Below are 27,478 nucleotides of genomic sequence, written 5' to 3'. Positions count from 1 at the left end.
TCACAATTGGAGCAGCAAGAGTGAAAGAGTACTGCTGCTTAATGGCTCTCAGTATTAGATTAGAATAGTGTGCTTGTTCACGGGCAGAATTCACCCTGTTAGTTAGTTTCTGGACATCACAGGCATGTAAAACCTTAGTAGCAATGACATGTTATTGTGTTGTACATATAAATATCCCCCAGATGATCTATCAGTTTGCTTAATTTTTACATGTTGTGAGCTGAATGATGTGGGGAGGTGGATAATGAGCGTGATTCCCCAAATGGTGGCGCTCTAAGCGATGTTACGTGGTTTCTAAGCTAAACATTTATTGTCACATACAGCAATCATACCCTCACCATCCGCTAGCTACCTGTACCCTGAATCAATTAAAAAAAACTCGGTCTCTGTGGACAGCCCAGGGTCCAACAATGGCAACAAAAACATCCTGGTCCAGCCTGGACCCATAAAAACATAACAAACTGTCCCAGCCAATCACAGACAAAATGCCTGTTTAGGAGAGTTTGGATTGCATGGGAGGGAGGGGGAGGGAGTAGCGAGCTAGCTCTCTGATTTGTTTGTTTGAACGTCAACAGAAGTGACGGTATCCAACATCACTTAGAGCGCTTTTAAGGTGTAAAAATTAAGACCACGCCATCAGTTCTCAGACCAATTAGGCTCTTCCCATAATAACACCCAAGAAACGTGTCTGTTTCATGTCAACATTTTCTTTCATATTGTACAAACAAGGAAGCATACCATCCTTGGACTTGGACTATCATTAAGATCTTATCTGTATTAGTGAAAGATGTCGATCAAATGTTTTATTCATTACAAGAGGCATGAATGGAATGGCTAGTTACTGTTTCTGTAACAGGAAGTCTTTTTAAACAGGTTATGTGCCAAGAAGCTGTAAACTAAATAAACCACACCACCGCCCTTACTGTGGCCAGCCATACAGAGAATACTGAATCATTCTTCGGAAAACAAAGTGAAAAGCAGCACACAAAAGCCATAGGTTGTGAGCAGGTCACAGAGGACGTGAGGTGGCACACACACACACAATTGACAACACACACACACACTAAAATACAGGAAGGTCAGCACAATGTTTATCTACAGTGCAGGAATAACTGCCACTGTACATGACCTGTGCGTAAACTTGCCACTTGTTCATACAGATTTAGCTGCTCTAAATGTGCACTTGGAGCAAAGGATGCCCAGGAAAGGCTGAGGTATAAAAGGAAAGCTAAATGGATGGACAGCTAGGAGAGAGAGAGAGAGAGAGAGAGAGAGAGAGAGAGAGAGAGAGAGAGAGAGAGAGAGAGAGAGAGAGAGAGAGAGAGAGAGAGAGAGGTAGAGAAGTGCATGGATGGAGATCTTTAGAGGAAAAGGGCATTCTTTCTGCCTTCCAACTCACAGGTTGACTATAAACCAATGGCTCTCTGCAGGGCACCTATCAAGTATCATCCTCATGCTATACATACACAGCCTCTAAAACAGAGAACCAAACCAAAACGCACAGAAGGTTTATGAGGCAAATGAATGTAGCCAGTGATGGATGTTCCTCTGCATATAAAATGTCACCTTTCTGAAAAGCTGTTGACAGGTTGTGTGAACATACTTGTAACTTCCCAACAAATGGCATGTCTTCTGATTAGGAGTACTCATCATCTTAGTTATTATATTAAGATGGCCAAAAACAGATACACTCACGCTCCTACCTCACATGACATGAAAATCGCTTTACACTCATTGTGTGGTTTTGTTTTACATCAGGAGACTACTGGACTCTTTACTGTAACACAGGGTGTGAAAATCATGATGTTGTAAATGGAATTGTACTATAGCTCTAAGCTAAAATATGTAAGTTAAGAAAGAGATTTCATAACACATTTCCTGTTCATGATGCAACTAAGTTCCTGAGAAATCAGATGAACTAAATTCACTTAACCAGCAATTACTGTATTAAAATGGCAAACACCACCACATCATGACATCAAAAGAGTCCCAGTTTTGTTAACCCAGCTAAGCACTGTGAATGCAGCTGGCCACTTCTCTCTGTGGTCATGTGTGGCAGGTAGACAGGCCTCTGCAAGGCTGCTAGCAGCTGGTTCAGCTGTGCATGTGTCAGCCAGGCTTCTGAGCAGACCCTCCCTCCAGGGCCCAGGTGAAATGACCACCACACATGTCACCACATCAAACTCAGCACTCAGGAAGCTCATTCACACTCACTGTCATTAACAACACGCCTACTGCTTTCATGTCTCAATACTTTTTTCTGTGCTTTTTTTTGGTGTGTGTGTGGGGGGAGGGGGATGTCATAGATTAAAATTACTTCTCTTAATGGTTTCATCTGAAGTGATGTGGCAGATGTCAAAAGAGGATGTTGCATAAGTGTTGTTTTACATTTTCCAGGACCTACTGTACCAAACATGTCAAATAGCCATGGACACTTTAGTCCAAGTTTTAGGTGTAAGAGTATGGCTGGCTATGCTGTTAAAAAGATAAAGCCTTTCATGTGCACAAAGCATCTCTATGTGTAAGGGCAGACATGTTGTTCCATCAGCAACCCTGAGGTGTCCTGCTCTGGGTTAGACCGTTTGATATAGGTCTGTTTAATTATTAGCTCTGCTCCCCCCTGGGAGGACTCTCCAGTGGCAGGTATGCTGGACTGAGCGTGGATGTCTGTTATTACTCCCTATGTATTTATGACACTGTCATCCATGGTCATACCTTCCTCTTCCCACTAACTCAAAGGGCTGGGGGACAGAGGTGGAAATGGTTTTCCACTTACTGGTGGACATGACAAGTGGACAGTGCTCATTAGAAAAATGACACGGTATGTAATGGCGGTACAGCCCTGGGCTGATTGGGGTTTGTTTGATGGGCCGCACTACTGTCTCCCTAGCCTGTGCACTGACAAAGAGGAAGGGGAGGGGTGGCACTCTCAAGTTCATTCCTCCAGCTCAGCACTAAAACAACTGCACAACCAGATGCAGATCTTCCTTCCCCGACTTGCCCTCCTGACATCGTATCTCTCTACTCATCTCTGGTTCATTCCCTCAGCCTTTACTCTTTCCTCAGGTCCATTGTTAATTTCTGGACATTGCAAGACAAAACACTTGCATGCGAGTGAATTACATAAAGACCTCATTGTTTAACAGAAAACCACATCCATATCTGAAAACACTGTTGCATTTTGTTTTTTTTAAAAGTAGTATTAATAGTGTTCAGTAATGACTATCCAGTTTCACTTCAGGGTATAAAAATGACACCATGCTCTTCTCTGTAAATAATATATCCACATTTTAACAACAGAGTCTAGGTCATATAAGTGTACTGTAATATTTTCTGATATCAAGTTATGAATTCAACCACATTACTGAAAATGAATCTAAGGTCTGTTTATTTATTTATGTGTTTAGCTAGCACTTTTGTCCAAAGTGACTTACATCAATCGATTGTAGGGACAATTACTTTGTGTACAGCATTTCATGCAGCCCACCCTACACTATAGCATTTCTGATTTACTTTTAACCACCCTACACTATAGCATTTCTGATTTACTTTAAACCAAACACTGTGGTCTGTGGTATATGGAGTAAGTCAACCCTAAAATGAGCCAAAGTGTAGATCATTGCGATGTGAACACAAACATAATCAGAGCTTCCCTGCTACTCAGGTTAATGTATATAAGGGCATCAATAACTATAGTATAACTACCGAAGCACTCTGAGAAAAGTTATACAGAGGAGGAACACCGAAGCCTCTACTATGAGACGTGTTATGCAGCTTTCTGTCTGCTCCACACACTGCCAGCACTGTGAAAGGAAAGTATGCAAGCAGAAGCCATAGGTCATCCCTGCGGGGGGGTACAGAGGGGTGGTACCACAGACAGAACTATTTAAATGACAGATTTGTCTTTTTGAGGATCTTTCTGAGTGAAATGTGCACCTGTGCCTGGGGTGTTAGGGTGTCTGGTGCTAAAGATGGAACACCTTTTCTCACACAGCTCAGAGAGAGCTGAGATCTGACACATGCGCATGCTTAGATGAGAGAAGAGCCAAGCAGTCTCTCATGGGGGACATGTCTCATCGCTGTGTCCACTTCTACTGTCCTGCTAGCATCTTTTTAATTGCGCTCTATTTGTACACACAGACATTTGTCAGCTAACGCATAGCTGTGGATCAGAGCTTTTCAGCGGCCCCTAGGGGCATCCAGAATTCCTCATGCGGGGGGTCAGGGGCCCATCCACACTGCTCAAAGGCTCCCAGGTGTGAGCCGAAGGTACTGGGCAAGCAACAGTGAATGAGAGGACCCCAAGACGAGGTACCTCCCTCAAGTGCCTGATGACAGGAGGAGAGGCCCCAGTCTTGAAAGCTCTATGAGTGGTGACAAGAGGAAATGATTTTTCCCTCTTTTTTCCTCGATGTGCACTAGCTTATTTTCCACTCCTTTACCATAAAATAACTCATTTCCCCATCCCTCTTTCTTTTCTGGTGGTAAATAAAAGATGAGTTTAGTAGTCTGACCTTGCAGTTCTATTTTCACACCACAAAACTATGCTTCAGTGAAAATCCATATAGCTACTGTGTGGGATAGGAGATAATGTTGAATCTCCTGCAGGGAGACTGATGTGGCCAAGTGCCATGTATACTGTCTGACCACATGTTAATATGCAGTAATATCAGAGGATGTGCTGTTATGGCCACCTATTTATACAAACATAAGTGAGGAGACGTAACTTGGCACCTTGATGACCTCAGGAGATCTGCTGGGCTGTGAGGATGGTAAAGTGGTTGGGGAAGGGGACGTTTAGACTTACTGTGGTCAGGTTTGGGAGGCCAGCGTTTCCTAAAATGGGTCGCTCTGAAGGATCTCATAAACACTGCCCTTAAAACCTCTCCCTACAGCACAGCAAGAGGGTTGGAAAGAGAAAAGGAGATTGGCAAAGAGAAGTAGACAGAGTATACCACATTTATATTGTACTGAATACAAGTGTGGACTAGTTCTGTAGCAGATTTCAGTTACACACGAGGTATTCATTTAGCTCAGACTAAAACACCAGAAAGGCATGAATTCTACAAGTATGAGAGTTTTCCTTTGGCATCAACCCATGACCGGTACAGAGTTAACGCCACGCAACAGAGCCACGGGAGCTGGACTCTAACTGTTTTACAACACAGATACATAAGTGGCTGTAGTCCATGTTCCCCTGGTCCATGACCATGTTTCTAATGAATACAGTATGCGCACACAGAGGACAGAAAGTATTTGCTGAGGATTTAGGTTACTAAAAAATCCACCATACTACTTTACTATTACTTTAAGAATAATCTGAAGACGTTAGGGGGTAAACGGCACTGACCATTAGCTCTAGTGCAGTAGTTGTTGCTGTTGTTGTCATTGAGCTGGTCCTCCAGAGACTCCACAGAGGTTTTGGTGGAGACGGTGGGCTCTCCGTCAGTAAGATCCACCACCTCCATCTTCTCAGGCTTCTGATCAACGGTCAGTGGCTCCTGGGAGCCGGAGACTTTGGCCTCAGTGACCTTCTCCTCTCCTGCCACAGGCTCCCCTGGAGAGAAAAAAAAAACATGATGGCCATTTAACTACACATTTAACTAACTACCGACCCAACAATTTAAACATATTGTTTAGAAGCATAGTGTGGTACCACTGTCTTCTAGTTGTGTCAGTCTTGTTCTGCTTTTACTGGTAGGTGTTTATTAGTCGCATGATTAAACCCCAGAAGATTTCCGACAGCTGCATTCCTCCCACAATCTAGTTTTGGCCAAGTAAAAGTTAACTGTTTTCTCTTTCACGGCCCCTTTCTCACATTCACACACTCCCAGAGGCAGACAATTGAGATTAGTGGTTATGGGCCTGACACACCTGGAGCTTGTGGGAAACCTGTGCTTTCCCCATGGCCTTAGGGTGGCCACAGACATGTTACGAGCAGAGGAGGTGAAGAGAGCAAGGGGGCCCCTCCAGACGCACTGACCCCCTCGGCCTCTGCTGTGTCTGAGCTATGTGTTTGAACACACCAGCACAGCAGCGTGCACATGAGTCTGTGCAGCGTGCACATGAGTCTACACCCCACTCCACACTCATTACATAGATGGGAACGCCACAGATGCCTGGGATCTCTAATTAGTGCTAATGTATAGTTAGCTAGCAGGCACTGGTGTTTAGACATGGCTGATGCATGTATGTAATAGCAGGGAAGAGGAAAGGCTCGCCTGGTGACCCTGCCTCAGCCTCAGGAAGTGTTGTGATGGGCATATACAAATGGTATGGACACAATGTCTTCAAATGACACAAATGTCTTTACACTGTATAATAGACTTAGTCTATGATGTTAAGTTTGAGTTCTAGATACTGTATGCTTTGGCAACACTTTCTTCACGAATTTGACTTAACAAGCTTAATATTATATTGGGACTCATAGCGCCTGTCCTGCCTCCTCCCTGACGCTGAGGCCATCCAGTGGTCATCAACTGTACTGCATGCACAGGGGCCCGTGTTCAGCTCTTGAGCTGTGTTGTGCTGCTGAGTGTACTAGTGTGAAGCTGGTTTTTTTTTTTAAAGCCTCATACATCCAGTCTATTTTGAGAGTGATAGTTTCCTTTTACACCGCAACTGATGAAACATGCATTGCGATTGACAGATAAAGTATGACAGTATTGACAGGAAGTACGCATCAACTATTCCCATGAAAAATGGAAGGAAATTAGAAGATACATTTTGTTTTTAATCTGCTTCCATCTTGGGTGTTGAGCTGTGTGCACCATGTATGGTGGAGGACCAAGTATCTGTCCAAATCTACATAATATCACAACTTCCTGCAAGAGTTTATGAGATAAAATATGAAAAATATGGAATATTTTTGATAAGAATACATGACAATGTTCATGTATTCATGTATTTCTTCCCTATTTTTTAAATCCATTTATTGCATTTATGATAGGATGACACATAGTGATGCAACACTGTACACGTACACAACAAATCGGAGAACTTCTTAGGATACTGAAATGGACATGGTGGAAAACACATAAATGTTTTTTTTTGTCATTTGGAGTTGTTCCTTAAAAAGGTGCTGGAGAGTGCTGGAGAGAGTCCTACCCTTCGCAGGTTCTGGTTCCCCTGTAGGCTCAGGAGCCAAGGCCGCAGCTTCTGGAGAGGCCGCACCTGCTTCTTGGGCAGTGAAGGTCCCCATCTCTACAGGTAAATGCAGAGAAACACATCAATTCATTACAGGATGGCAAAAGTCCCATGAAGCCAATTGTGCTCTTCAATTATGCTTAGAAATGAAATGTAGAATGTAGATGTACTAGCTGAAGTGATCTATCTTAATGGCATAATGATGGCTGAAGAATTTACAGGTACCACAAATGCAGTGTTAAATAGTTAAACAGGAGTGACACAGGCCATACATAAGAGATGTCATGCAAAAAAATATACATCACACAAATGACTGAAGTTAACCATTTCATATAGACTGACACAACGAGCACCTTTCTCAGGCGTAGTATCAAACACAGCATCAGCCTCCACTGTGCTGAGCGGGATCACAGCGTCCTCATGCTTATTGCGCAGGTCAATAGAGTATCTCTGATGGTCAAAGACACAACATCAGCACAATAACAGTCACTGCGGCTGGACAATCATACAGTTAAAAGTTCCAGAAAGAATAATACCATTGAGCTACAGTCAGGTATGCACCGGTAACATTCTGTTAAATGCTCTCTGAGATTTTCTGGAGGTTAAGGAGTTATTCATTTTTCTGTATATTCTAAACAAAAAGTATTGGACCTTACCCTTTTTTTGTTCTTTTTGAAGCAACAATAAATCACAAGGAGGATTGCAGTTATAATGATGATTATCAAAATGATATATCCTATGGGGGAAATCCTCTTAGTTAATCAGTTTTAAATTGTACTATGCAATAAAACAATTGACACATCTCTCACTTGTTGTGTTAACCCTTTACTTTAGGGTAGTGTCAGGGTTAGAGTTGCACGTCATGATGCATTTGATGTGTACATACTTCATGGCTACTGGCATTAGCATACATAAATGAACATGTTTAGCTAATGCTTAGGAAAAGCAGCCTACTGGTGGTATCAGTGTTTGGGTGTCACATGATTTACTGCTTTGAATCATTTACCTGCTTTGTTACCTTCTTGATATGGCTGGCTCGCAGTTGCCACTGCAAAGTAAATAAGTTGTATGATATCATATTACTCTGGTGTTGAGTACTGGCTACCAGGCATGTTGTTACAGTGATAGATTCCTCTACTTCAAAGTGTCTGTGGTGCATACAGTACAACTATGACTACAAAGTGCTGTACCTGCTCTTGTGGTCGCTGAGTGAGTGTCCTTGGTCACTTAAATTGGGATTCAAGAAAAACATGTGCACAAATTAAACCAACTACACACATTATTTTAAATCACATATTAATAGAAACTATTAGTATGAAATTTGTAGGGATGTACCGATACACTGAACTCATGATTCGGTATACGATTCACAATTTTAAATTCATGATCTGATTTTCTCACAATTTTTTTTGACAGAATAAGCTGACAAATTATGATGGAAAAATCTTCCTTTATTCATATAAACTGAGAGGAACAGAAGGCCTGAGCTGTCACCTTGTCCCAGTTAATGCATACTCTGTTTCATCACCCTGATGACGTTAAACTTTAATAGAAAACTTTTATTGTATTGGAACATTTAATGGATGCACTTGCTAACAAACCCAAAAGGTTATATAGGTGACCAAGAAGATGCCTGTATAATTTGAAATTAGTAGTAAAAGTCAGGTGCCGCAACCGGATCGTCAGGTGGTGCAACCTGGTAAAATACTAATTTACACAAATAAATAGTGGATTAAAGTGAAGAAATGGTTGAAAAATGTGTTGTACCTAATTTTTCTATTAAACAATATACTTTTTAAATTTGTAAAGTATTTATTCACATTTTAAATGTAAAGTGGGAAAACCAAAATACCCACCCTTTACAATAAAGTATTCATAAGTTACTTTTAATACCAAGGTCAACTACAAAATAATGTGTTAAGCACTCGTACTTACCAAAAAAATAAAAAATAAACAAGTGTGTTTTTTTTAGAAACTTTTGGTTGCGCCACCTGACATTTTCTGGGTGGTGAAATTGCAAATACAGTCTAGAAATTAATTAAATCCCCTGTAAATTTTGCACAGCCATTAAGACTTGTCTTCCAGTCTTCCAACTTCAAAAACATGCATTCTGTTCATTCTTTAAAGATTATTTTGAAAACACGTTATTTGTCAATGACCCGTACACACTTTACATTGTACTGCATGTTATGTGATATTGTACAGTATCAGTGCTTCAGATCTGTCTCTAGGGACTGACCTCTTGTGGGTGTAGCTGTCTTGTCAACCTCTCTGGTGGTATTGCCCCGATCAGTGTCAGTGGTGGTGTTGCTCGGAGGTGTGGTGGCTGGCACGCTAGTCACAGAGCTAGTGAGAGTGCTGCTGTTTTCTGTATGGTTTCCTGACGGCAGTGGGGTTGTGGTGATCCCAGGCACTGCACCAGACGCACTGGTGGTGCTGTTGAAGGTGTTGTTAACACTGTCTGCAGTCGAATTGCCCAGTGAAAGGGTTTCACATTCTATGTTGACCAGCACACCTGTCATGCATAGGAGTGGCATGAGCAGGAAACATTGCTTTTAGTATATTATACTGCAAGTCACCCGTCAGGGGCACTGCTAGATCATTTGGGCCCTATGACGGACAATAAATCTGGACCCCCCTTGTCAGTACTGGGCTCTTAGAATGATCCTTACCCCCCCCCCACCCCACCCCACCCCACCTCTAGCAGCACCCCTGTCACCAGTACTGGTAATTAATGGACATTAATACAAAATAATGTATGCTGCTGTATATACAGTAGGTTGTTAGTAACTGATGTTTCTTAGTTCTTTTCCAATTTAATAATGCAATGAATATCATCAAAGACTGCACCTTAAGGGCAAACTGTGAATATTGTTTACCTATACCAATAACAATGTCTATGAATGATCTGCTATCATAACCAATGCACACACTAGAGCTGCATACAGAACATCCCCTCAATCGCTACATAGTGCAGTATGTAGCCAATTGACAAATGATATGGTAGTTATTCTCTAATATAGTTAGGATGATGAGCACTATTAGAAAAGAAAATATAAAAAAAAAGATAATTCATTAGACACAGGGGATTAGACCTGCAACAGGAAATGTAACATGATGGTGACAAGTGAAAAAAAACCACAATGATCTGTGAATCCAGGCTAAGTTGCAGTACAGTTCACATTATGCAGTTTAGATTCACACTGATGCAAATTTAGATACTACAACTGTAGTAGCACATTCTACAACTAATCCTAAATCTTATAATAAATATTCTTATTTTGAAATTTAATTAGTCAGTCAGTTTACAATTTAAATTCATAGAGTTGAAAGCCTTCTCATGTCAACACTTTAAGCACACCACATGAACACATGTATGCATGCACACTCTCACACATCAGGCGTCAGAGTGTGCTTCAGGAGTGTCAATAGTGCAGTCACATACCCAGCAGAAGCAGCCACAAGCATTGGGCCCATAGTCTCTCCATGCTTTTCATCTGGGGTGTAAAGAGAATGTTATAGCTCAGGGACAAACTGAGAACCGAACTGCCTTTTATCTTCTGAAGGACGACAAAACCGCAAAAAAAGAGGATGTTAAGAGACACGTTGTTCAAGACAGGAAATTACACACATTGCCTCATTGCAAAGCAATTTTACTAGGCTAAAATGGGCACAATGTGCTCTACAAAATGGTCAGCTGTTTTAAGTCAGACAAACAGTATGTTGTATAACGTATTTAGGTTAAATAATTGATTGTCAATGATATTGGATTAGGGTATCTGTCATTCAGTATTCACATAGAAGTGCATATTTGGTGGGCATTACATTTGGTAAAAATGTTCTGTATTCTTTATGGGTTAAGTTTCTTGCACAAGTTTCTTGAAAATGAATAATTTAAAGGGGCCTTATTATGCTTTTTTCCTTCTCCTGTAGTGTGCTATATAGTTTTTTTTGTGGAAGTGGTCTGCAAAGTTATGAATCCACAGGAATAATCTAATCACAAAAATACAATAAACCTCTGAAGTTCGCCTACAAAAAACTGCCATCACTACCAACATTATTGTTTCAATACCAAGTGAAGAATCTCGATTTCGATACCTTTGCGATTTTTTAAAATTTGATTTGGTTTGGGGGCCCCCACCACCTTGACGCCATTAGTAATATTAAATATTGTGTGATCATTCACATCAGTGGCAATCATAGAATTTGATTGACCCTCCACACACACACAAACACAAACACACACACACAGAAAGTGATGGTTGTCATAGGTTTCTATTTCATATTTTGGAATTCATATGAACTTTATATACTGTATATTGTTAATTATTTAGCATTATATGATCTGCATAATGACTAATAGCTAAACATATATTTGGTAATTTGAATACATCATATTGATTTTTAATTATTAGTCTACACTTGTCTTCAATATCATCACATTTGTGGTGTGCAAGTCTAATTGTGTGCCTGTTACTTTAAGGAGAACGTAAACTCAATTAGCTTTCAGACTCACGGTTTTAGGCTAGTGGAAAATATTTTCGCATAGTGCAAGGATCAGTCAAAGAAAATCTTTCTTGAATGAGATCATAAAAGGAGATAAGTTAGTGTTTCGCAATGTTCATTTCTACGAGTATGGAAATGCACCATAGTTTATCTTATTTCTTTGCACTGTACAGGCTACATTCACAAATACATTAGCCTACATAAACAGAATATAGGAACAGGAAAATGTCTCGGATCCATTGTTTATTGCGACTGCAAGATTGGTAGCCCAATTAACAGTCAGTGATGGTGACTTCTATTCTGTGTTACTGTATAAGCGACTGTCTGTGCGGCACACCCTTAGTCAACATGACTCCTAACCTTGGTTGAAAGATTACAGAAGCTAGGTTAACTGTAACAATATCCTGGGTAATATCCTAACAGGTAATGCTATTTTTCTTAGTAAAATCCGCATTTGAAAGCCTTGTCACCAGTTGCCACAGTCTGTAGTTGCCGGTGGTCAGCGCATTCGCGAGTGCAGGAGGGCACGCAAACTCTTACGGCTTCTACACACATGTTCCCGACGGTAGCTATGCAAATGACTTGAAGTATAACCGTAATTTGATTGGTTGGTGCCGTCCGTCGATTGGCTTGATTGGCCGGTGCCGTCTGTCGGTGCAGCAACAGCTGAACTTCTCAACGTGAGCGACGGGAGAAACGTGATGCAACGGACCCACAATTCAGTTCGGCAACGGATGACGTGAAAAGTCACATGTAAAGTGAATGGAATGCGTCTCCAGCACTGCAACGTACGCAACTGTATGTAGAAGCCGTCATGCTGCCAAGTGCGTGACTGTTTGTAACTGTTTGCTTTATGTTTTTTTTGCATTTTGCTGATATCATTCATATTAATCATTGATATAAATTGCAATAGTCAGAGAAATAAAAATTTTACGAGGAAGCCGCCGCGGACCGTATAGCCAGTGCCATGACGAGACTCTATAATGTATACTACAGAGCACAATGTTAAGCAGCGCCTCCGTAGCACTATTGAGATGTCGTTGCTCTGCCGAGCACATGAGGAATTATGCCAGTGGCATCCCCGGTTCGAATCCAGCTCGAAGCTTCGGCTGCCTGTGTCACTCGTCATCTCCCTTTATTAGGCTGACGCTCGCTCAGCGCACATTCCCGAGTTACCGCGACCCGCAAACTCTGACGGTACAGATCCACTATAGCACTTCACTTCAATTTGTCGTGTCGCATTCCACTCTAGTCCTATGGGTGACGTCAAGTGACTTTAACGCGCCTGCAAAGCATTCTGGGAAGGCAGCACTGTTTGAAATAATGTCGCGCGTCAAAAAGCTGGCCGATGCCCATCTTTATGTAAATGAATCCGTTGAACGCGAGGCGACTATCCAATGAAAGCACGAGGTTGTAGGTCCTTTGTTCTACCACAACAGTGCCTGTGAAACTTTGGTTCCGCTTACAAGACAAATAACGTTTTAACGATCTCTTCCACGACCACCTAGTAGTCCATAAAACAAACAAAACTAGGATTTGGATGAATATATTGACTGTTGGTGTTTCTGGTGAGGATTTGAGATTGCATTGAGTAGTTTAAATAAAACAAGATTTCGAAATGGCTTGCATAGTTTGTTTAGGCTATTACTGTGTTGTATATTGTTAAGTACATGCCTAAAATTGTGGTCAATTTGTGGAAAAACACATAAGATACGTTAAGACGAACTGAATATGAGCTGCTAACTGACATTTTAAACTAAACGCCCATACACGACTGAACGAGGGGAGGCAGCGCGACCCCATGCGTATGTCGTGTCGTGCAAGTGGATCAGTACCGTGAGCCAGCCCGCCACGTGTGCTATTCTTTGTAACTGTTTGTTTTCTGTTTTTTGTGCTTTTTACTGACATCATTCACATTAATCATTTATATAAATGACGATGATCAGAGAAATAAAGTCCATTTTATGAAGAGGAGAACGGCGGACCTCGTCTCAGACCTGCACACAATAACCAGCGCTATACAAAGACTCTAATGTATGCAGAGCGTGCTGTTAAGCAGCGCCTCTGTTAACTATGTGCTCTCAACTTGTATGTTTTGTTTTGTTTATTGAGTTTTATTTGACTTTATCCTGAGTTGATTGCATTGATTGAATACTGACACCTGTGATTGTTAATGTGGGTGTGTACCTGTACTGTGATTGGTGTGTTGAATAAATCACCTTGAGTGAGCGCAGCTGTTGCTGTGTGTTGGAAGTCAGTCATGTCGTTGCGTCTACTCTGTTAACAGGTTATGGGCCCAGAGTGAGCCTAAGTCAAGATTACACCGCGTTATTTGTTTAATAGCGTGCTGAAGTAGCACCATGAGTAACGCTAGAAGATCATCTGAACATAGCGGTCGCGGCTTTTGTTTGACGGGGATGAAAAGAATTATGAACTCTGGGATATTACGTTTTTGGGGCACCTCCCCCCTGCCCCTGAAGGTCCTTGTGATTTATCGTCATGATTTTTGGCACACCCTACTGGCTGTGAGTGGTAGGCTGTTACCTGCCATTTTCTATGTTTGATCCCTAATCAGGTGATCCAATTAGCCAGGATGCGCACATTCTGGACCTGGTCTGCAGAGCATTTTCTGGGTTTTCCTGCTGGTTGCTACAACCTCGTCGTCTCCAGTTTTTCAACGCTTTTGAGCATTGTTGCCGGTTTTCGAGCCTGCTTTTTGCACTTTTTAGGGAACGTGAATAAATACCCCTTTTTGAACCTTAACCCAGTTTATCTCCAATTTATGTTGCGGTTTTCCTGTGGGGAACCGTAACAAGCCCGAGGGTGTGGAGACGGAAGACAAAGCGGCCTCAAGTGAGATGCAGAATTGATTCAACTGGAGAGAAAGAAAGTGCTAGTCGCCCGTGTCCTGGTGGAAACTCACCCTTTTAGGAGTGTGCCTCTTTGAAGTTTTGAAATTATGTTTGAAATAAATGTCTTACAACAAAAACGCTGGGTAAGACTTGTATTTTATAAGTTAGCGAAAACGAGTTGATTAGTAGGCTTTGTTGAGTTTGTTATTAATAAACATAACAGCTAATGTCGGGATGAGCAGGAGACTAGGCTACCATAAATCGTCAAATTATGCCCGGGATTGATTCTATTTATAGCTGGACAAATAAAGGCCGGTCCCCAAATACAAGACGGGGTAGCTTAATAATTGCTGTGGGCTATCAGTCCACCAGCAAGACATTGTTTCGATTTAATTCAATGAAATAAGACTTCTTCTTAATATTTTATCATATTGTTGGTTGGATTAATACTGTTGGTAAAGAAAGAAAAGTCGTTTTCCTACACCATGGGTTTCCAACACTCGCTTTCAAGTTCATTCACTTGCCGCCCCCTTCGAGATATGCTGAAGCATAAGCCCTATACTATTTAAACACAGTTGTTGCCGCGACTCAAGGCATTCCAGCCTACGAATTTAATAAAAAGTAAATCATGCATAATTAAACAATAACTCAATGTAGGCTACTTGGCTATGCAAAAAGGTTTCCATTACAGCACAGCCCCTGTTCAATGAACGGCTGCCTTGTCTCGGAATAAACACTTTTTCAATTGCATGAAACATAATAGTCAACCATCAAATACCCCCCAGATTTCAGTGCCCATCAGTCCCAACATTTAGCCATAAAATCAAACAGTCCAAAAGTAAATTAAATCCCAAACCAAACCGAAAATCTTCTGCATTTGATAGCCTACTGGTACTGGTTCACTATTACATTTAATGTGGTTGAAAGAGTGTTGGGATGTTTATTGCGAGACAAGGCAGCCGCTTTCATTTAGGCCTATTCATTGAATGTGCGCTGTGCTATAATGGAAACCTTATTGTGTAGCCAAGTAGCCTAAACTGAGTTGTTTTTTTTAAATTATGCATGATTTATTTTTTTATTACATTCGTAGGCTGGCATTAGGGTTGCCACATTTGATTTGTGAAAATCATATATATATATATATATATATATTATAAATATTAAAAAATATATATATATATATTACATATTAAGAAATGCTGCTAATTGTATGCTGTTGAACTTCCAGTATATGGTGCATTGTCACTTTAAGGTCGCTCAGTCTAAGCTTTCTCATAAAACCCTTTCACCAGCTCTTGTAAGATATAATCCGACAGAACACCGACACCGACAGAAACCTCCTTCTCCATGGGCTTGTGGAACTGTCAATCCGCAGTCAACAAAACCGACTTCATAGCTGGCTATGCCAACCACCTTTCATTGGAACTCCTTGCTCTCACTGAGACTTGGATCAAACCAGAGAACACTGCCACCCCGGCTGCACTCTCCACTAACCTTACACTATCCCACACCCCTCGCCTATCTGGGAGGGAGGCGGGACAGGCCTGCTGATCTCCAACAAATGGAAATTCACCCCGCTACTGCCTTCAAACAAATATGTCTCATTGAATTCCATGCCATCACAGTGATCGCCCCAGCAAAACTACGTGCTGGTCATCTACCGCCCTCCAGGCCAACTAGGGCGACTTTTTATTGGACGAACTTGACACTCTGCTATCCTCCATCCCTGAGCATGACTGTCCGCTTCTTGTTCTCCGGGGATATGAACATCCACTTAGATGCCCCAGGCTCAACGGACTTTTTGGCCCTGGTCCACTCCTTTGACCTCGAACTGGTTCAAAGCCCACCGACTCACAAAGCTGGCAAAGAGCTTGACTTGATCTTCTCTCGGAACTGCAGCACAGACACCCTCATGGTGGCGCCTCTCCATCTTTCTGACCACTTCTTCATCCAGTTCAACGTCAGCCTGTCAGAACAGCATCCGGCTCCTCAGCCCGATGGTCACGTTCGCCCGCAACATCCGAACCTGTCTCCAACGCACTTCTCCTCTGTGGTTGCCTCCGGTCTACCTCCACTCAACACCTTCTCCTCTCTGGAGGTTAATGAAGCCACTGACTCGCTCTGCTCCACACTGACCTGCGTGTCTAGGCGAGCTGTGCCCTCTTACCACAAGGCCAGCTCGATCCAAACATTCTCATCCATGGCTAAATGATACCCTCCGATCGCATGGCACCAAACTCAGAGCAGTGGAGAGGAAATGGCACAAATCCAAACTAGCTGACGACCTCAAAAACTACCAGACCTCCTGACCTCCTTCTCAGCCAGCATCACTGCTGCTAAGACTGCTTTCTACCATGACAAAATCAACAGCGCTACAGACACTTTCGAAAACTTTTCTCAACCTTCAAATCGCTACTCAACCCTCAGCTGCCTCCTCCTCCATCCAGCCTTACTGCAGATACCCTCGCCTCATTTTGGCGGCAATCAGCAGTCAATTCTCTACATGCCCACTCAACGCATCTGACTCAGATACCGCACTCCTACAACCTCTAGGGACTGCTGGAACATCTTTTTTCAGCATTCACGCCTCTCTCCGAGTGAAGTGTCCAGACTCCTGACATGCAGCCGTCCTACCACATGCTCACTGGACCCTATACCCTCTGAGCCTACTTCAGTCCATCAGCCCGACCATCGCTCCAGCTATCACACATGTGATCAATGCCTCGCTAACCTCCGGCACATTTCCAACAGCGTTCAAAGTGGCCCGGGTAACACCATTACTTAAGAAAGCTTCTCTCAACCCTGCTCAAGTCGAGAACTACCGCCCTGTCTCACTACTGCCTTTCCTATCCAAAGGCATTGAACGAGCAGTCTCCAAACAGGTCTCTGACTTCCTTTCACAGAACAACCTTCTGGATCCAAATCAGTCTGGGTTCAAAAGCGGCCACTCTACCGAAAACGGCTCTGCTGTCTGTAACAGAAGCCTTAAAAGAAGCCAGGGCGACACCGCCGGTCATCAGTACTCATTCTGCTTGACTTATCGGCTGCCTTTGACACGGTTAATCACCGTATCCTTCTCTCTATACTCGCTGACATGGGAATCTCGGTTCTGCTCTCTCCTGGTTTGAATCCTACCTCACAGGGCCTTTCGTTTAGCATTATCATGGCTTGGTCAGCTATCCGCACCTCACCATCTCACCACAGGTGTCCCCCCAGGGCTCAGTGCTGGGCCCCTCCCTCTTTGCTATCTACACCACCTCCTTGGGACAGATTATCCGTTCGCACGGCTTCTCATACCACTGCTATGCAGGCGACACACAGCTCTATCTGTCCTTTCCACCTGGCGACCCCCCTGGTTTCAGCACGGATCTCAGATTGCCTTTCAGACATAGCTACATGGATGAAGGCACACCACCTCCAGCTGAACCTCTCAAAGACTGAACTGCTGGTCATCCCAGCTAAACCTACCATACACCACGACATCAACATCAAATTTGACTCCCTGTCTGTTTCACCGACCAGGACTGCAAGAAATCTAGGAGTTGTTCTCGACAACCAACTAAACTTCTCAGATCATGTTGCCTCAGTCGCCCGGTCATTCCGTTTGCACTCTACAACATACGGAAAATCAGGACTTACTTGACTCAAGATGCTACCCAACTTCTGGTTCAGGCAATAGTCATCTCCGCGACTCGACTACTGCAATGCCCTCCTGACAGGTCTCCCAGCCTGCGCAGTGAAACCACTTCAGATGATCCAGAATGCGGCGGCGCGCCTGGTCTACAACCAACCCAAAAGGGCACATGTTACCCCGCTGCTCATCCAGCTACACTGGCTACCTATGGTGGCCCGCATCAAATTCAAGTCTCTAACGCTTGCCTACAAAGTAGTCTCGGTTCTGCTCCCACCTACTTGAATGCCCTCATACAGACTTACACTACCTCCAGACGCTGCGCTCCTCTGACTAGCGACGTCTAGCTCTACCACCGCGATGCGCTCAAGCCAATCCAAACTTTTCTCATCTGTTGTTCCTCGTTGGTGGAACACACTGCCAGTTCCTACAAGGGCAGGGACATCCTTTTCCACTTTCAAAAAACTCCTGAAGACCCAGCTCTTTAGAGAACATCTACTCTCATAGCAACACTTACAACAAGTCTTACTGATCCTAGCACTCACCAGCCGTTTTAAACTGACAAGTAACTGCTAAAAACAGCACTCACCGACGCACTTATTCTTACTGTACTCTAATGTTTTTTTTTAAACTGTCCTAAAATTGTGAGAATTGTTCTAAAACTTACTGTTTACCATGTTGTTAGTCGCTTTGGTTAAAAAGCGTCAGCCAAATGTAATGTAATGTAATGTAATGTAAAAGATATAAGGCTAATCCTTAAAGTGTAGCCTTGTTTGTTTGTGCCACATTGATACATATATTATACAATACTATGCATAATATTAATTGTTACAAGCAGTTATAAGTTTCATTAAAAGGGGATATCAACAATGACACCTGGAACGTGCCAGTCTATCTCTCTCTCTCTCTGGTGCGCACTCAAGATGCGTTCCCATTTAATTAGAGTAAGTAACGTTCAAGTTAGGTGCTGCTGCATGATCATCCTTGCATGTGTAGCAGGGCGAGGTTTCGGAGGACAGCACTAAGAGCCAATCACTGTAGCCAGACTACGCCACCCTGGGCCTTGCACCCAGGGAATAAGTTAAGAGAACACATAATTGCACCATTGCACACAGGTTCGTATACATGAGGCAGAGACGTTAATTCCAGTGAAAGCATGACCAAGTTTATTCAACTGAAGCCAGGGAAAAGGAAAGAGGAATAGCTGCAAAAAGGCATGAAAAGACTAGTCGGGGTTCGGAAAGTATAAAAATATTTATTATGTTTTCTTGTTGTACTTTTTTTTTTTTTTTAAATGATCACAACTAACAGACAGAGGTTCCATAGGGGAGGCACAATGGAGCAGGATGAGCAAGGCAGGGGCTTACCTGGGGGAGCAGGATGAGCAAGGCAGGGGGCTTACCTGGGGGAGCAGGATGAGCAAGGCAGGGGCTTACCTGGGGAGGCAGACTACTGATAATGTGCCCTAGAGCCCACACACACAGGGCTTACCTGGGGGAGGCAGACTACTGAGAATGTGCCCTAGAGCCCACACACACAGGGCTTACCTGGGGGAGGCAGACTACTGAGAATGTGCCCTAGAGCCCACACACATGCACACGCACAGCAAGAAAGATTACCATCAAGAAAGATACTGTAGTAACACCGCAGACCACAGCAAACATTCTGATAATTCACACCAAAATGTGCATCTTTACTGCACCACCACTAGGTGACTGACTAGCCTCCCGCCAGCGAGAACCCTGCCTGCCAAATTAACAAACAGTTAAAAGTTGTTGCCCCCAGACTCTACGGAAAGACAAACACTGGATAACTAAGATAATAAAGGTAAGGTAAAACAAAAGGGTACAAGTACAATGCAGGCAGTTGCTAAGTGCGAGCAAAGCTAAACAGAAACACAACAAAACTAAGACAAGACAAGGCAGCAGCACAACCTACTCTGAGAATAACGTGGATGGAAAGGCCGTGCTACCCATACTCTTCTCTATACCAATTTTCCCAATGACAACAGATGAGGACAGCCTATCCATCCCTCTACAGGGCTGACGGTCGGTAGACCCCAGTGCTCAGACGAGGGACAACCAGTGGAACCTACAGAGCGTCTTCTTCTATTAGGTTTTACGGCAGCTGGCATCCACAATGTTGCATAGCTGCCTCCTGCTGGACTAATGCTCTACAAAATTAAATTCTCCCATACAACCCAGTATCAGATAAAAACTTAAAGTGGCGCTTTCCCTTTACACTTGTGCCCACATCAAGCACACTTTTTAGGGACACTTCCTTCAGCCCACACCGCTTTAGGCACCTGAACAAGTCTTGCCTATGTGATTCATACTTCCTGCAAAATAGTCTCCCTCTGCTGGCAAGAACACAGTCAGTCCTGATGTTTTCCTAAAATACACAGTGTGCTATTCGGACATGTATGGCCTATTCTCAGTCTTGCAATGATAACATCCTCCTTACGCTTACCACTAGTGCAGGCCGTAACGGAGTCAGAAACACTACCAATAATGGAATGGAGATGTCTGCCCTTTGTGTCTTGATCCCAAAGCTGTTGCCATTTAATAAGAGAATTCTGCCACACAATACTCAGTCAGAGGAACATCTATGGCTTCTTTTCGAGTCGCCTCCTTGGCCAACACATCCACCTTCTCATTCCATCTGATTCGCACATGTGCAGGTACCCATAAAAATGACACCTTCACTCCCTTTTTGCCTACGTTGAGTGCCAACAGTATCTCATAAACAATATCCTGCTGCCCCTTTGACATTTCCTTCCCAAGGCTTTTGACTGCAGACACAGTGTCACTGCATATTAACACCTTCCTATCTCGTAGTTGATCCGCCCACTGCACAGCCATCAAGATGGCATATAGCTCAACTGTGAACACATGTAATGAATCAGACGTTCTCTGAGCCATGAACCTTCATTTTCGGAACAAAAAAGGCTGCTCCAGTAACCCCTGACTCCTGATCCTTCGACCCATCAGTGAATATTAAAACACAGTCATGGTATCTTTCTTCTATATGACAGTGAAAACTACAACTTCACTAACTCCACTTCAGGATCTTGTTCCTTAAAGTAGTGTCAGGTCAATTTCTGGAACATGTAGCTGCCACACAGGAATCACAGGCCATATTACTGTTGAGCAAAAGGAACAATGTAGAACATTCATTTCTCACGCCACAGATTCTCCAGTCCACCCAAAACTCGGCAAATCTGCCACCACACTCTCCCAGCTTGGCTCAATAACAGTTCTCACAGGATGATCGGGTCGCTGACCCATCAGATTCACCCAATAGTTGGCCTGCAGCTGTCTTCTCCTCACCCCCAGAGGCATTTCCCCAGTAATCACTTGCAAGGCGCACACAGGAGAGGACCACACAGCTCCAGTACATGTTCTCAATGCAGTAGCCTGAACTACATCCAGCTTGGCCAGCACAGATGCTGCCGCAGAGGCATACACCAAACATCCATAGTCGATCCTCGCCCTGATCAAGTATATATAGATCAATTTCAAAGAGGCCAAATCAGCACCCCACTCTTTCCCAACAAGACACCTCATTAAATTCAGAACAGTCTTACACTTACCTACTACCCTGGAGATATGAATTCTCCACGTAAGTTTAGTGTCAAAAAACAAACCCAGGAATTTAAAACAAGACACCTTCCTACCGAGCGTCTTGCTGTACAGCTCCTTAAGTAGTGCATGGTTTGCCTAATTGAATGATTGGGCCCACCCACTCTTTAACAAGGTCTGCCTGCTACACATGTAACACAGAGTTGGTGCATTTTGACATCATAAACATCAGGGCTCTCAAGTTTTGAAGTTTGCAAAACTCCCCCCTGATCGAAGTACATGAAAGTCCTACGTCTGCTTGAACTACTCGTGGCGCCACGCCCCCTCCCCCGATCAACAGACCCACCCTCCCCATGTCCCATCGACCCAGCTTCATGAGAGAGCACAAATTCTACCAGAAAGACTCAGTAGACAGAATAGAATCAGTTAACGATTTAATTAGTAAAGGAACGGCTTGGATGCAAGCATGATAGAGTCCTGAATAGGTAACAGTCTTTGGCGTAGGCCCCGTCTCGGATCCGTCCAGCGATGGCCGGATCTCGTCTCCTGCCGATGGATGAAGGCAGGGCGGGAGCCTACCCCCACGAGGCGGGGACCAACTGGTGGCGGTGGCTGAAGGAAGATGTGGTAGGCAGGCCGTGCCCCGATGGGCGTGGACTGCTGGCAGAGGTGGCTGGAGGGGGAGGTGGAGGGGCGTCAAAGTCAGCGTACTGAGAAGCAGAAGCAGTGTTAGGTGGTACATATTTAAAGAGCCCACTGAATTCCTATAGGCTGGCTGATTGAATGAGTGAATGATCAGATTGCAGGGCTTTCCGAAAAAGTAGGCAAAGCTAAGATTGGCTCCGTGTAGCATGGGAGGAGTAAGCTACACTCTGAGTCTTCCTAGTGGAACTTTAAGCTGAAGCTATCATTTCTACCAGAAAGACTCAGTAGACAGAATAGAAGTTAACGATTTAATTAGTAAAGGAGCGGCTTGGATGCAAGCATGATAGAGTCCTGAATAGGTAACAGTCTTTGGCGTAGGCCCGTCTCGGATCCGTCCAGCGATGGCGAATCTCGTCTCCTGCCGATGGATGAAGGCAGGGGCAGGGAGCCTACCCCAAAAAGGATGAGTGATGCCAGCCAGGCGGTGACTCAATAATCTGGTTCTGAGAGGAGCAGAGACATTAGTATACATACAAGATGAATTAAACAGCATGACTGGGCGGGGTGAAGGCGTTGTGCCAGGGCGCCCGACAGAATTTTAAAGTAGCTAGGTGTTAACCATAAACCTAGGGTTGTAGTGGGGCCCCGCATGCTTTTCGCTTTAGTGGGATTTAGAAGCTTGGCGGGCTGGGCAACCAGCGTCTAGGGCAACCTAGACCCGCGAGGCGTGCCGGGCTACCCGGCGTCAAAGGCAACCTGGACCATTAGCTGGGCAACCAGCGTCTAGGGCAACCTAGACCAGCGTGACAGCCGGGCGACCCGGCATCCAGGGCAACCTGGACCGAACTGGGCAACCAGCGTCAAGGGCAACCTAGGCGAGCGTCCGCGAGCGGGCAACCGGCGTGCGACGCGACCTGAACCATGAGCTGGGCAACCAGCGTCTAGGGCAACCTAGACAGACATGACGGCGGACAAGCGGCATCCAGAACCACCTGGACTAAACTGGGCAACCAGCGTCTAGGGCAACCCTAGACGCAGCGTCATGAGCGGGCAACGGCGTCCAAAGGCAACCTGGACAGTGAGCTGGGCAACCAAGCGTCTAGAACAACCCTAGACCAGCGTGGCGGCCGGGCGACCATAAAGCGTCGAGCGAGCTGGGCAATCAGTGAAAGGGCAACATGCCCATGGCTGAGACTAAATCACCACAAGCTACCCGGCATGCTGGGGCCCAATATGTTTCAGCAATTAGTGCAAGCGAATGCCAGAATTTAACCACCGCCACCAGGATTTGTGAAGGTAAAATGGGAGGTACCGAGTTAACATGGGAGAGCAACTTCTGAGCATCGAAAATGTCAAGAGGAGTTAGTTTGATGCATCCTGATGGATGGCGTGGATAGCCCTTTTGGCGGCAGTCTTGGCTGCGCCCGATGCGGGAATGAGTGAGAAGTGAACCTCTTTGAAGAGAGGTTACATTTAAGCAACACGTTAGCTAGATGGCTGCTGAAAATCGGGTAAAAAGTGTGAGCCGTAGTTTAAGGTAGTGAGCGGGGACCAGGGAAGCAAAACATGGTTAGGGTTAAAAGGTTAAACATGATGTACTCAGGATCAATGCAGGGGAATAGAGCTTGTGGTTGCAGATGCTTGGGACCGGCGCAATGAGTTAGTTGATATGGGTGCTTGAGTATATTAGCGATCGAAGTCATGTGGTTTAATATTTAGGATAGATAAGCATTATGACTAGTTTTGTAGAAGACTAGTGCTTGTGAAGCCAGATGTGTGTTCTGGTTCGATAGCTCACCTGCAGCGGCTAGAGTGAGATGAATGCATGAGCTGCAGACCCAAGGCCAAGATGGATGCGTGTGAGCTACACCTTAGCAACTGCTCTTGGAAAGCCCCCCAAAATAAGATGAGCAGCATCAGTAATGCGAGGAAAGCATGACCTTGCGGCGTGAACAAAGGACTTCAGGACAATTCATGCCTGTATGTGACAGGAGGAAGAAACATATGTTACTGAAATATGACGAGACAACGAACAGATGAGTGCTGGGGTACCACCATGGTGCTTATGCATCTCAGAGTGCAGAGGAGCTCTGAGAATGACTTAATGCGAGCTTGCTATACCAGCTGCACCACTGTGGCAGGATAGTACAGTTTAGAACTGGCCCCTGAGTGAGTGGAGGGGTGTGCATTCACGCGACATTCCATGTGGCCAGGACATTTTTAATCAAAGCGACTGACAATGTACCCTGGGAATCCAGAGTTCTCCACGGAAGCATTTGCTCAGGGAGAGACTTCGAGTCTGGCAAGGAGTATGATGCCACGTAACTTTTGCCCCTTGCATGTGAGGGAACCAATATATGTGTAGCTGATATAGCGGGCCAGAGGCGATCTAAACAGATGACAGGCGTAGTGTCATCCAATTCGCGTCGAAGTCCGAATCAGGCAGTTAACATTGACCGTATAAGCGGTATCCTGAACCATGAGCTGGGCAACCAGCGTCCAGGAACAACAGACAGACATGACGGCCGGGCAACCGGCATCAGGGCCACCTGGACCAAACTGGGCAACCAGCGTCTGGGGCAACCTAGGCGGCGTCATGAGCGGGCAACCGGCGTCCAAGGCAACCTGGACAGTGAGCTGGGCAACCAGCGTCTAGGGCAACCTAGACCAGCGTGACGACAAACAGGTTAAAGCTAAAACAATTCTCCCACAATGCCAGTGCAATTAAAACAATTTACAAGGTAGAGCACAATAGCGAAAAAGTGCATCAGTGAGTGCCGGTTTTACACAGTCAAGAGTCAGTTCTAGACAGGTGATAAGTGCTGGGATTAGGAAGGCTAGTTTTAAGCCGTGCTACAGAGGAGATATCCTCAAAAGCTGGGCCGGAGATTTGTGAAGGCGGAGGGATGACCCCCTCCAGTATGAACTGGAAACATGATCCACGTTGCGTGATTCTGTGAACCGGCACTGCCATCCCTGTAAGAAAGTAGATGTTAGTGTGATATGTGGAACTGCTTCTCCATTGACGAACTGCATCCCCTCAACGGAAGGGGAGGCATGATGCACCTACGGGGTTAGCAAATTAAAGATTGGGAGGAGAATGTAAAAGGAACTTGCGTCCTCCCTGGTAGCGCGATCACTTGGGTGAGCATATCTGCCAAAAACAAAACAGCCAAGGCAAAATGGAGAATGGAAATTAGAGAACACATTATTTGCAGAGGATCCTGCTAAAACAACAATTCGAGTCAGCAATCAATGTGACTGATGGCGTGACTAGATGGGCTGAAATCACCGCGGACGCAGAGACCGTTGTCTAAAGAGAGTGCATGAAGCGGCGTTGGCCTGAAAGGAGACTTGAGTCTGCCAGTGATGATGGACCGCTCCGTTTGACCTGCGAAGGAAGAGTGGTTAGACAGGTGACATGTAGCATCGTCATCGGTAAAACAACCAGCCAACGGCTACGTTGGTAGTCGTGATCAACGAACTTCCAGCATAGGCCACCATTTTAAACCACAACTAGCAAAATGTAAAATTGCGACATAAATCATGAACAGCCGGTAACCATTAAAACCAATATATGGAGTGCTGGGCGACCCACTGGTGGGCAGTGAGCAAAGTGAGGCCTGCCATAGAATTCCTAGGAACCCAATACACGATCACGAATCAGAAAAGACATTTTAACCATACAAAAGGCGCTAGAAGGATATGTTACATACACAAATGACACAGCTTCTTAATTAAAAGCTCAACCATGTGTGGGCATGAGCCCACACTGTGGTGTCAGCTCATGAACACTGACATAATACGGGCATTGAAAAGAAAACACCTATTATTGCCTAGATAATGGCTTGTGTGACATACTGGCAATTGATGACCATGGGCGGCGTGCGTCATTTTGGTTCGAGCTTTGGTGTAAGACCCCCAAAATGAGAACCCAGATAGCTGAGAACGTCGGGGACGTCCACGGCATACCTGGGACATCACAGATCAGCGGTAGCTGAGAGTAGTTTGAGCAACGGCAAGTGCATGCAGAGAATCACCCGAGGAAGGCGTGTAGACTTCCTACCAGAAGGTATGGGGGCGCAATCCCAGATGATTAAGCGAATGCAGCGATGAACTGGCTTCCCGCAGCCATGCACAAGGGTGATACCTGAACCGAAGGTCCAGCAGACGAGTAGCCTAGCCTAAAGCCTATGCAGCCCAACGAGCAGCGAGGCAAATTAAGAGGCTACAAAAAAGACAACTGGTTTGACGACGCTCAACCAAGGTGAACATCGAGATAACCACAGTGAGTGTAGAACATCAATTAAACAGGTCTTAATACAGGGTTGGGTTCAGCGGCAGCGTGGTGCAGGCCAGCAATTTACAGCACGAATCGCAAGGATTATAAAATCAGCAGGAATTATGTAAGGAGGCTTAAGTGAAAGTTAAACCGTGTCAGACAAGTCAGTTTGCTGCCGCCCGAATATCGTTGGCAAGCAGGTTGCATGACTGTGGGTAGAGTGTAGCCCAGCTCGAGGAGCTTGGGAAGAGAGAAACGATAACCTTACCAACCAGGCGCTGAAGCTTGAGAAATTGTTGCAGCGACATGGGCCTGCAACAGAGTTCGCGGGGCGGCGACCCGGCGGTAGGCTATCGTGAATTGAAGGCTGCAACAGCGTGGCGTGACTGGCTCCGATAGGCAGAGATTAGCGATGAAGCGACATGCAGTGGCCCTGACTGAAGGGCGCACAGGTCTGAACAGCGCAGCAAACGAGCGCGGTAGGATTGTAACAAAGTAACGCCCACTGAGGGGCAGAAGGGGCGAATGTAAAAATGCAGAGAGCCCAGGTCCACGCGGAAGCCTGAGCTAGGGCGTCAAAGTCAGCGTACTGAGAAGCAGAAGCAGTGTTAGGTGGTACATATTTAAAAGAGCCCACTGAATTCCTATAGGCTAAGCTGATTGAATGAGTGAATGATCAGATTGCAGGGCTTTCCCGAAAGTAGGCAAAGCTAAGATTGGCTCCGTGTAAGCATGGGAGGAGTAAGCTACACTACGAGTCTTCCTAGTAGAACTTTCGCTGAAGCTATCATTTCCATTATTTCAAACACACTGTTTTATTTATTCTAGAACCCTA

At 44.7% G+C, this 27,478-nt stretch overlaps 1 protein-coding gene across 2 annotated transcripts in view; it reads right to left on the bottom strand.

The window, feature by feature from the left end:
* si:dkey-27h10.2 overlaps positions 1-10,669 on the bottom strand; it is a 12,309-nt gene extending 1,640 nt beyond the window's left edge. Inside the window, exons 1-9 of one of the 2 annotated variants that reach the window (XM_048258238.1) lie at positions 10,592-10,669; positions 9,386-9,661; positions 8,337-8,372; positions 8,153-8,194; positions 7,803-7,882; positions 7,500-7,596; positions 7,108-7,203; positions 5,351-5,557; positions 4,808-4,889 (exon numbers count right to left, since the gene is read on the bottom strand). In XM_048258238.1, coding sequence (XP_048114195.1) covers positions 4,837-4,889; positions 5,351-5,557; positions 7,108-7,203; positions 7,500-7,596; positions 7,803-7,882; positions 8,153-8,194; positions 8,337-8,372; positions 9,386-9,661; positions 10,592-10,643 — 939 coding nt within the window. In that variant the 5' untranslated portion in view covers positions 10,644-10,669 and the 3' untranslated portion in view covers positions 4,808-4,836. The remainder of the gene's footprint in view (positions 1-4,807; positions 4,890-5,350; positions 5,558-7,107; positions 7,204-7,499; positions 7,597-7,802; positions 7,883-8,152; positions 8,195-8,336; positions 8,373-9,385; positions 9,662-10,591) is intronic. The other variant, XM_048258245.1, reaches the window with a different exon arrangement.
* Between the last annotated feature and the right edge of the window lie 16,809 nt (positions 10,670-27,478).

Source organism: Alosa alosa, chromosome 1, assembly GCF_017589495.1.
Source record: "Alosa alosa isolate M-15738 ecotype Scorff River chromosome 1, AALO_Geno_1.1, whole genome shotgun sequence".
NCBI lineage: Eukaryota > Metazoa > Chordata > Actinopteri > Clupeiformes > Clupeidae > Alosa > Alosa alosa.
The sequence above is the reverse complement of the archived record's forward strand: the minus strand, read 5'-3'. Positions and strand labels throughout refer to the sequence as shown.